Raw genomic sequence first — 12,097 nt, 5'->3', positions numbered from 1 at the left:
GTTTGCTTATTTATCTTTTCTGCACAATGGAATTTAGGAAAAAAATACTTGCTTTCAAGGCCTTTTTCCGTTTTCTACCTTGTATTTTACGGACATAGACAATTTCGCCATACGTTGACTTCGTACATATACCTGCTCTGTTCTGGTAGAATATCCCCCAGGGATGCTTTATTTACTGGGCAAAAATAGTTCTGTGTTAAGGTTGATGTATACACAGCCCTGTGTGTCCAATATGACTATGTGTTTCTGTCAGCCTGTGGCACACAATTTGACAGATATATTTACTCAGTACCATATTTTATACTCTATGCATTAATTTATCTTCAATTCAATGACACTGTGGAAGCTTCATCCAATGATCATATGACCAAACACAACTTTTTTCCAAAAACTGTTTAAAAACCAATCAGTGTTCAAACGATTGGAATCTCTCTCTCTCTCTCTCTCTCTCTCTCTCTCTCTCTCTCTCTCTCTCTCTCTCTCTCTCTCTCTCTCTCTCTCTCTCTCTCTCTCTCTCTCTCTCTCTCTCTCTCTGCCTCTGCCTCTGCCTCTGTCTCTGTCTCTGTCTCTCCCCTCTCTCTCTCTCTCTCTCTCTCTCTCTCTCTCTCTCTCTCTTTCTTTCTGCCTCTGTCTCTGTCTCTCCCCCCTCTCTCTCTCTCTCTCTCTCTCTCTCTCTCTCTGCCTCTGTCTCTGTCTCTGTCTCTCCCCCCTCTCTCTCTCTCTCTCTCTCTCTCTGTCTCTGTCTCTGTCTCTCCCCCCTCTCTCTCTCTCTCTCTCTCTCTCTCTCTCTCTCTCTCTCTCTCTGTCTCTGTCTCTGTCTCTCCCCCCTCTCTCTCTGTCTCTCTCTCTCTCTCTCTCTCTCTCTCTCTCCCCCCTCTCTCTCTCTCTCTCTCTCTCTCTCTCTCTCTCTCTCTCTCTGTCTCTGTCTCTGTCTCTCCCCCCTCTCTCTCTGTCTCTCTCTCTCTCTCTCTCTCTCTCTCTCTCTCTCTCTCTCTCTCTCTCTCTCTCTCTCTCCCCCCCTCCCCCTCCCTCCCCCCTGTTGTCCGTTCATTTACACAATAGTTGTAATAGATTTCCTCCTCTCCTCAAAACGTTGCTGACACCACAAGTGGGCAGGATGGAAAAATAGTCCCGCAAAAGTAAGACCATATCGCATACATAAGGCTCATTAAAAGCCTTTCACTATAATAACCCCACAAGAGAGGTGAGGGCTGCTCCGGTAGGGGGAGGTTGGTTGTTACGGAGTGGCGACGGAGATTAGAAAATGACGGCGTCAAATTATGGGTTGTAATCGAGGCTTTATCTTAAACGAGCGCAAATTAAATTACCGATCATTAGCTTTTGTGAGTTTGGAGAGCGGGGCGGGGCTTGGTGGGTGGGTGGGTGGGGGTTCAAGGCTGAGCTTTTAGTTTCGAAGATTGGGTCAACAGGAAAATTGGGGGAACAAGCAAATAAATGAACTCAACGCGGCACGGGAGAGAACTAAATAGAAACATGCCGACGTGATGTTGTGTGTGTTATCGCGGAGTTTGTGACTATTCCGTGAAGGCACTACATGAACAAATGTCCACCATCTTACCGGTGGTTTATCCAGTACCCAAGGCCGTATAGCTGAAGTGAGCTGACTAATGTTGCCCCACACAGCATGCTTTTTTTGCCAACCCAAGGTGAGTCTGACACTCAAATGAAAGGTTTCCTCTCTGAAGAGAATTTCCAATGGAACTGCATATTAGGTAGAAGGACAGGTTGTTCTCTGACTGATTCTATAACAAAACCTCTCTTTAGGCTGTCCTCTGGTAATATCATTACAAACAGTACAAAAATAAAATGGATTAAATCACTGTTTGAATACAACCTCCGTAGATCGGAGAGATTTACGTAGAGGGTATCGGAGTCTTATACGGTTACTTCAGAGCCGTAGTTTATGGCGGCTAGTGCTTCCTATATGTTTCCCACTTGTAGTTAATTAGTTTGCTTTGTATAATGTGCCGACCTTTATGTGTTTTACTACCCTATACGCCAGTGCCGTGCCTTGTGGGCTTATTGTTTCAATGAGGAGGAAAGTTCCGACTGGGCATGTTGCGTTGCGTCCATTTACCGAAAGATGAAAAGTGCACCGAAGCAAAATGTATAGTGAGACGAATCTAAATGGCATTTAGTTTTTATGAAAGCTGGTAATGTGCACGTAGCGACAGGCTGCTGATGCTGGTAAATCAAGCAACCGTTAAATGCCCATGTCGTGACTCAAGCTTGATTAAGGATGCATATGCTCGCCATTCATTTGAACCAACGGCAATTTTTAACGCATCATATAATAAGATCCTCAACCGAAACCAATAGGAAGACTGTTATTAAAAAGAATGTGTTCTTTGCTTGCCCTTCAGTGTCTTTATTATGCCATAATAGATGTGTGTGATAGTATCGTTTGCTATTGTGATGATAATGAATTTATTAAGATATATTGACGCAAGGTCAATCACTATAATCTTCATGCTGTCTGGATGGCAATAATAATTCCAACAACAAAATGAAAGGGCTCTTGTAATTAATAGTTCAATGATCATTTAATGTTGACTTGTTTAATATAATCAAGCAACTCTCTCAGTAACAGTAATCCTATAGATATCACAGTCAAATTAAACAGAAAATAGAACAAATAAGACTGACAACACATTAGAGCCTGTACCCTTGAGGAAATGGCATTGATGAATTGTATTTAAGTTTCACCCAAACAACCAGAGATAGGTTTCCTGAGAAAATAAGATTACAGCCATGGCTCTGCATCCTGGGAGCGCAATATTCAGCCTGTGTTTGTGGGATACGACAGCAAGCCCTGCTTCAATATCATTTACATTGTTCTGCCTCTTCATTCGCATTCCCCATTGTGTCATTCTGGGGATGAGCAACAAACAGCCAATACACACCAACACAGAAACAAGAGATGGCGCAAACCGAAACAGAAGAGAGGGAAAGACAGAATCGGGCCAGGTTTTTTTTCTCCTTATGTCCCTCTAGTTCTGTCTCTCTATGGAACTGTCCCTGTTTGTCTCTCTCTCTCTCTCTCTCTCTCTCTCTCTCTCTCTCTCTCTCTCTCTCTCTATCTCTCTATCTCTCTATCTCTCTATCTATCTATCTATCTATCTATCGTATTGTCTCTGTTTCTCTCTCTCTCTCTCTATCGTATTGTCTCTCTCTCTCTCTCTCGTATTGTCTCTGTTTCTCTCTCTATCGTATTGTCTCTGTTTCTCTCTCTATCGTATTGTCTCTCTCTCTCTCTCTCTCTCTCTCTCTCTCTCTCTCTCTCTCTCTCTCTCGTATTGTCTCTCTCTATCGTATTGTCTCTCTCTCTCTCTCGTATTGTCTCTGTTTCTCTCTCTATCGTATTGTCTCTCTCTCTCTCTCTCTCTCTCTCTCTCTCTCTCTCTCTCTCTCTCTCTCTCTATCGTATTGTCTCTCTCTCTCTCTATCGTATTGTCTCTGTTTCTCTCTCTCTCTCTCTCCGTGCCTCGCGTCCCCATAAATAAAACTGAGGGACGCCTCTCGGGTCATCGTAAGCCCCCCCCCTTTGGTGGTGTTTGGCTTTTGTTTATAGTGCGTCTTTTATGGATCTACAGGGAGGGCTCGATTACCGCCCGGCGCTCTCAGCCGGTGACCTTGGGAACTCATTTGTTCCGTTCCAGTTAGGGATGGATTCAATAGCGAAGTAAGGCGGACGCTCCCAGTGCTGCGACGCTATCACCTGGTGGGTGTGTGGGCGGCGCTGGTGTTGGGGTTGTTGGATTGCGATTCAATTGTAGGTGTTTGCGTGATGTCCCACAGGTGTGAAGGAGAGCGAGGCGCGCACAAAAGCTAACAGCGGTTTAAAGGATAGCATAACCAACACCAACAAAAGGAGCTTGATGTTCACTCAAGTTGTTCAACCAATCCATTTTTCTCCCCGTTTGTTATTTGTTTGTTTATGGCCCTGCATCAAGTACAAATGATAATTAGCATGTATGTGTTGTTGTTGGTGTTGTTTTTCCCTTTTGCTCAGCATTGTTCCACTATTCCCAGGTGCTCCTTGCGGTAATGGTCCTCCCTCTCGCGCAGTCGTATGGTTAACACCACCCCTGGGTTCAGCCAGCGGGGATCCAGCAGTACCTCCATCAGGCCAATCGATGCCAGCGTGAATCAACATGTTCTTGTTATTACGGGGGAAGGGGGGGGGGGGGGGACCGGTTTGCATTCTAGACATGGTTAAGGAAATCGATGGAGCATCACAGAAGCGGCAGAGGTAGAAATGCACGTTAAATAGGAGTTGTTCAGGTTCATGGGTTCCTCTACTCTTTTTTTTAACATCCATCTGGAGCTGTACGCTATTCTCATGATGTTGTTGAGCTTTTCCCCCTCGGTACAGTTGCGATCAATAGTATGTAATATCAAAACAAAACAGTAAAATATTCCTTTGCTCACCACAAACAAAGGATCAAGAGCACCAGACGTGGATTGGATTTACATTTCCTCAGAGGCACATCACACACATGGATGTATGTACTATTATGTATTGTTTGAAGGTACTTTATGTACAACGTATTTCTCTTCGGTACAACTAAATCAAACTGCATGGCAGAGAAACCAGCCTGGTTCTTCAGGCCCCAAACCAAGCCCCCAGTTCTGCTTTCTGCTTTTCATCCAAATGTATTAAGAGGGTGGAAGTTGAAGAGGAATTATGCATTCGGAATGGGGAAGATATTGTCTCGCGTCAAAATGTTTATTTGAGTTTAAGACAAAAGTGCATTTCGAGGCCAGCTTCAAGCAATGCCTAAAAAACTTTAATTTGAAAGAAATGAAGAGAAAGGGACGCAAGCAATGTCCGCCAAGATGAAGGCTGATGCGTTGTTTTTGCCCGAAGGAATTTTTTATCATTCTGTGTCCATATTATATGTTCTGTTAGGGTAGAAAATGAGTTGTGGGAAGCAGGGGGAATGGCATTCCTCAGAAGATTTAACAAAGCTTCCTGGCGGGGGCCAACGGCCCAAGCATGAATAAAACATGAGACTTTCAGAAATGAAGAACAGACATTTAGGCGCTGGCCAACCAGGAAATGCATGCGGGGAGCAGACATGGCTTTAATGCAACCACAGTTTCACAGGCCAGTTAATGCGACGAGTCTAGCTCGTACGACCTCTCATCCACTCAGCGGTGGCGGATCCCCACGTTTTCCAGCCCATTAGGATTTCCCTTAATAGTGTGGACTTAAAATCTGTGCCCTGTGACGGTACAATGTGGATCATTATGCTCCCCAAACATTTCACGGGAGTTCCTGAAAAATAAATTAAATTTAATTAGATTTTGAGGGGAAATAAATTAGCTGAGGGCCACTTTAGAATGAAATGCCAATAGAGGTAATTGTTAATGACTTTTTTCAACCTGTAAATCATGCATACTGATTTTAAATCAGCCATTCAGGTTTTCATCTGAGAAAAACGGTTTCACATAAACTTCCCCTCCAATGATGCATCAAATGTGATTGTTCTAGAATCTTTAGTGTCTACCACCGTTACGTGCTTGAACTACTCAAATGCACGCAGGAATTAGTGAAAAAGGCATCTCTGTTACTCACGTATGTTTTTCATTATTTTGTAACTCCTATATCAGTGTTCATTGTGTGTTTTTTGGGGCTTTTGTAGATTGTCATAATGGAATGACACGGGCCATTGTTGCTGTTTGCATTTTTTAAGTAAACAGGTAGAAACTTGATTATCCACCATTTTCGTGACACTGACCTTCTGCATATTCCTTCATGTGAAACACAAAAAGAGGTGTTGATTGGTTCAAAACCAACCCTTTAGTTATAGGCCCATAGGATGTCTTCCAGTATCTAAAAGCTACACACACACACACACACACACACACACACACACACACACACACACACACACACACACACACACACACACACACACACACACACACACACACACACACACACACACACGGAGCAAGTCGGTGTAACCTGAGTCCCATCTGAAGGTCACAGCTCAAACAAAAGCTCCATTTGAAGCCATGTAATATTGCCATGATGGACTCAAGGGTCTTCCACTCTGATTAGTTTCCCCGCTACAAGGTGTGTGTGTGTGTGTGTGTGTGTGTGTGTGTGTGTGTGTGTGTGTGTGTGTGTGTGTGTGTGTGTGTGTGTGTGTGTGTGTGTGGGGCCACACCAGTCTAGTGGCTAGGGAGCCTGAGTGCCAGCCAGAAAAAAAGAGCCTCCAGGTTGCATTTATTATCCTCATATGAGTTATCGTATTTGTGTTTGCAAATGTGTACACAGGTTGACACATTTACAAATGCCTGTGTGGGTGTCTATTCTGGCAAGCATGTGTGGGATGTTTGTGTGCGTGTGTGTGTGTGTGGGATGTTTGTGTGCGTGTGTGTCTGTGTGTGTGTATGCGTGTGTTCGAGAGTCCTTTGCTGCGACGGAGAGAGCTGTGACTCCCGAAGCCTCGTTAAAATGCAGAAAGTTTGGGCTTTAAAGTCACAGTGACCCCTGCTCTGCTGTAAGCACCCAGTCCTGCATACTGAGCAGAGCGCTGATTGATCTGCCTAAGTAACAGCAATTAACTGGGACTTGCTCAGACAGGATTGGCTCTCTCGGCAAACACACGCACAAACACACACATGCACACACATGCAACACATTCATGCAGATGGTCTGGTCATCAAACGAGCTGGAAAATGAATTCATGCGCTGAACGCTGAACCCGGGTCGCGTTTGATCCTGGCGTGACGTGCGTCACCTTTGGCACCAAAGCTCCACCCACCGCTGATTATGCATAGAATCGTTTAACACCTTGGCCCCTTGTAAGAAAAAAAGGGGCTAAAAACGTTGGATTACATAAAAGAAGATGGGAATAGCTAAAACTGAAAATGAGGCTGTTTCTTTGGTTAGGATGCGATGGGTGACCTTTGCCAGGATTCCTCAAATTATTCTGGGGTGTATGAATATCATCTGCCTCTTTCATCTTGCATGTTATTTGGAAACTGCCATCCCTGAACAAAACTCTCTCTGGTCTTTGTATTAGATTGTTGTTTTTTGCATAAAGGGTTCACTTCAAACACCATCATCATGCCAACATCATTTGAAAGATTTATATTCCACATCACCGCTAATCTTTCCCCATATCATGTCATACTCACACCCTCACTTTGACCATGACGGCTTGGAAAATATTTGCATGAAATCTCTACATCTCTCACCTACAATCTCTGTTTCAAGGTCCAATTACAGTTGATAGAACTTTGTAACCACCAACATCCACCAGCCCACTGAAGTCCCCTACCCCCAATAAGTTTTCATGGTCACCTTTCCCTGTAATACACTTGCCCCAAAATATATGTCCCAGACATATCATCAAAGTCTAATGTGGACCGCAGAGCTCCGGGGGTTTTGGAGGGGGGGGGGGGGGGGGGGGGGGGGGGAGAAAGGAAAAGGAAACAGGAAACCGATTCAGCATGGCACGAGAGAGAGAGAGAGAGAGAGAGAGAGAGAGAGAGAGAGAGAGAGAGAGAGAGAGAGAGAGAGAGAGAGAGAGAGAGAGAGAGAGAGAGAGAGAGAGAGAGAGAGAGAGAGAGAGAGAGAGAGAGAGAGAGAGAGAGAGAGAGAGAGAGACTAAATGAAAATGATGTAACACGATTCCGGCCGGACACGGGAGGGAAAGTGAGAGTGAGGTGAAACAGCAGGTATCGAACTGACCATGGCAGCCATTGAGAGGAGCTCCATCGATCTACTTCAGCGGGCCTTTATGTTGCGCGACGCTGTGACCTTCTCTGTGTATCTAGCGCTTTGGCGTTTGTGTTGTGTTTTAAAAAAAAAAGAAGAAACGGGTGCCGGGAAGGTCTGAGCGGAGAAAATTGGCCGATGTGACAAGAGGTCAATAGGATTGTGATGGTGATTTTAACTTTTCAGATTCCAAATTTACTAGACGGTGAATCTCCTAATTACATACGTCAGTGGTCGTCGCCATCGTTAGCCGTGGCTAACAGAAAGCCTTGTTGTCCTTTGAGCTTGATGGCTGAATAAATGGGACCTGATCCCTACACAAATTGCCCTTTAACGTAAATAGACATTTTAATTTCTCCTTATGGCGAAAAGGGTGAATCGACACATTGTACTAGGACATGAGTAATTCCCTTGAAACAGTCATGGTTGAGTGGGTGTGTGTGCTTGTGTGTCTGTTTTATAAGGTTTGAACGCTGGAGTGGGTGTGTGTGCGAGTGTGACTGTTTTATAAGGTGTGAACGGTGGAGTGGGTGTGTGTGCGCGTGTGTGTCTGTTTTATAAGGTGTGAATGGTGGGAGGGGGTGTGCCTTTCATTCCTGTGATAAAGCCTGACATTGAGCAATGTTGAAAGGTTAGGTTGAGCAGATAGTTTCTCCATTTTCTTATATTCTCAGTGAATAACTGAAATAAGAGTTGTGGCATTGATTTCCTGGCCCTGAGGGTCAAGATTCATCCATTTCAAAATAACACTTTCCTTTTCCTCCCAGGCTACTAGATACAGAAACAATATATTTGTTTCCATTGTAGTTTAGAGACAACATTCAATTAATCATTTTTAGCGATTGACTGCCTCCTCTTCTGTCCCACTAGTCACTGAAGGTTAGGCTTCTGCACCTATTTTATACCCTAAATGCATGCACCAGACGGCATATATACTGCTCCCCACTCACATCCACTAAAATCTCAGTTTATCTTACTGGATAAAACACTCCCCGGAGACAGGCATGCACACACACAGAGTCACTTTACCAGCCCTCAACCCCCCGTTCCCTTAAATCACCACTAATGTTACATGACAAGCTTTCACAATTCCACCCAACACTTTCATTACGCAATGCTCTCGGCCCCCTTAACTTTGGGGTTGAGTGAGGGGGGGGGGGGTTGGGGGTGACTATAGTAATCCATTCAGACATATAAATAAATAAATAAATCAACAATGCTCTCATGTTTGGAATAAAAAGAAAACACAACGGGAAGTGACAGAGCAAAGGAGTGAAGAGGGAGAAATAGAAAAAGTAATTCCGGTAAAGGTGGCGGGGCTGCACAGCGTTTGATTGATGTGGCGCGCAGACATTAATCTTATTCTGTCGGCTCCCTGTGTATATACCCATCTGTTATGCCCCCCGCTGCGCAGAGGGGGGGTCGAGCACTGGGCTTAAGGGTGGGGACCGGGAACTCCTCCCTGGAAGGATTCAGGGTCCGAGATCGGACACCTCCAAACCCGTTGCTAGTTTCCTCTTGGCGACGGCAGACCATAGGTTGAGGGGGCCATGGCTTCCTCGCAGCTGTCCACAGGCTCAACAAGACCCACAAGCGCATGGGGGAAAATAATGCAATTTTGCTTCAAACCCAAGGTTCCTGGTTCCAGAGCCAAATCCAATTCATAAGCTGCTCCTGCTCTGTAATGATTGCCATTGGCCTGCTTCCAATGCTTAAACTGTATGTCAGAAGAGTTGCTACATACAGAAGAATTGGCATACACCGTATACAGTATGACATTGCAACGTGCAACCTAGCCTAGACATATGGCGCATGGGTTGGAGGACAGAGATAAAGAAGCAGCACATGGCAAGGGGAATCCCTCGATAGCTCTAATCAGGGGAATCCCTCGATAGCTCTAATCAGGGAAATCCCCCAGAATTCCCGGCAGGCTGAATTATCTGCGCGCATCAATCTCGCAAATGCTCATCGATGTGTGGGAGGACGCCTCAGCCTCCAAGGGAGCATTCTAACCATTACGTCCCATGTCGACTGCTGGTATTGACATGAGCTAGCTCCCAAAACTAGCACGCCAGGCGCGATCAACAAACATTGACATATGTTAGTATGTTGACATTTTATGCGTCGATTCAGATTCCTCTTCCTGCAGAGTGGTGGCGGGGCCGGGAACAGAACCAGTGCAGTAGAAAACAAATTGTTTGTGGCCATGGCTCGCTGCACTAACCACATTAAACACACGCATACACGCCCGCTCACACACACATGCACACACAAACACGCACAGCTCCTCTCACCATCGTCGTCACCCTCCTCATCACAGGTTTCAATGTTGCGTTGAGAGCTTGTGGGGAGGTGCTAATTTTCTCCCTCCCTGATTGGCTAGGAGATATAGGGGGTACGCGGGAAAGATCAAGTGTCATTGTGTGGTAGGGAGGCCAACATAGGTTGTTAACCAATGGGATAACGGAACAAGGATGGAAGAAGCCAAAGTTGGGCAGGGTTTATGGGGGGGGCAGAGACTGAACAGCCCACAGATACCTTGCTACGCCTACAATTGCCTGTGGGAATGTTCTGGGTCTCATTTCGCACTCTGGAACAGCCTGATCTCTCGTTTTCTCTGCTGCTGCCGTGGCCGCTGCAAGCGAGGGCAAAGAGAAACATTCATATGAAATTCAGAGACATATTCATTTCCAACCGCTTTTGTCCCTCAATTTCCTCACTATTACTTTCCAGGGCATTTTCATTTGGTTATATTTCCTAAAAGGTTGTACCTAGACCACCACCACCCCCCCCCCCCCCCCCCCCCTTCCCCAAAACTCCCATTTTTCATGTTTTCTGCACCCGACAAGTCCTATTCTGGGCTCAAGTGATTACCTGAGCTATCCCCTCAAAACGCATGTGGGGGAGCAGAGCTCCAGACAAACCATGCTGGCTTTGTCTTCATCAGTCTCGTAACAACGCTGTGTCCCCGGCCAACCGGAACCCTGAAACCCGGGCGCTTCATGTAGCTAATCTCCCGGAGCACCGCGGGCCAGACCGAAGGCTCCCAGCTCCATCATCACACGGCAGAACACCCTCCTCCCAGCTCGCCGCCTTCCTCCTTTTTCTTTTTCCAATTCACCTGCATATTTACCTGGTCTCCACGGTTACCCACCACCTGATCTATCACCCTAGTTTCTCGTGGTTTGTTTAATTTATTGCCTTATGAGTCTCAGCAGCTGTCTACCTGCAGCTTTCTTTTTGCTCTGGTTCTCCCCCCCCCCCCCCCCCCAATCCCCTTGGCCTGGTGTTGTTTCTGCCAGTTTTAATGAGTGCTGGGTGGAAGTCTAGCCCCTAATGCACTTCTCCTCTGAGGAGCGGGGCGAGAGATGGGTGAGGAGGGGGAGGCGAGGGATGGGTGAGGAGGGGGAGGCGAGGCGGACACAGTCGAGGAAATCTAATTTACAGGTGGGAGATTGGAAAGGACGCACACACGCGCTCACAAGTGTGGAGCAGTGCATGTTTGTGTGTGCCCGTGTGTGTGTGTGTGGGTGTCTGGCGTGTGTGTGCGCGCAGGATTTGTGGGACTGGCGTGCGTGCGTTTGTGCACTTGGCGCTTTCGTGCCAGTTCTGCGCTTCTGTTAGTGCCCGGAGATAAAAGATTATATGTCCCTAAATGACTTTGGCTTGGGCTTTACCAGCTCGGGAAGTGCCTGGTAAGCAATGGCCCTCATTAGCATACAGATCAGCAGGCACTTTAAGTGTTTGTAAAGTATAATTCACTATGGCATGGTCAAGCCCATAAAAGGAATGTCCTTCCTCTGCGAAACGCCCGCGCAAGGCGTATCCCTCCGCCAGTTTTACGAGTGGAACCGCTCGGATAAAAATTGGTCGCGCAGTAGAGCCCATCGGGCACTTTTTGATGGAATGAGGATTCTTTTATCAGATATCAAAAGAACAATTCATACCGGAGTGTATTTTTTCAAACAAATGTATCCAGTCGGGTACATCTTGAGCTTCTTCTAAAGTGGTGCTGTTTGTGTGTCCTCAGGTTCACGGGTCCAAACCTTCCCTCCCCCATCATCAGCAGCAAGAACTGGCTCCGGCTGCACTTCACCTCCGACGGGAACCACAAGTTGAGGGGCTTCAGCGCCCAATATCAAGGTGAGATCCTCTGGGATGGGGTGCCGTGGACCTCCACGGAGAGGGCTCTCGACCTCACCCCCCGTGGTTATTACGACACACAAATTAATAATGCATTTTAATTTACTGCAAAAGAAAATGCATTTTGTGCATACAAGGTCGCTTGTATGCAAATATGTGCACGCATGTGTACACACACACACACACACACACACA

General features: G+C 46.1%; 1 protein-coding gene across 1 annotated transcript in view; it reads left to right on the top strand.

The window, feature by feature from the left end:
• Window positions 1-12,097, top strand: part of csmd2 (CUB and Sushi multiple domains 2) — a 244,295-nt gene that overhangs the window by 88,433 nt on the left and 143,765 nt on the right. The window contains exon 6 of the mRNA XM_030347780.1: window positions 11,790-11,902. Coding sequence (XP_030203640.1) covers window positions 11,790-11,902 — 113 coding nt within the window. The remainder of the gene's footprint in view (window positions 1-11,789; window positions 11,903-12,097) is intronic.

Source organism: Gadus morhua, chromosome 22 (assembly GCF_902167405.1).
Source record: "Gadus morhua chromosome 22, gadMor3.0, whole genome shotgun sequence".
Lineage (NCBI taxonomy): Eukaryota > Metazoa > Chordata > Actinopteri > Gadiformes > Gadidae > Gadus > Gadus morhua.
Note: the sequence above shows the minus strand (reverse complement) of the source record. Positions and strands in the feature narration are given on the sequence as shown.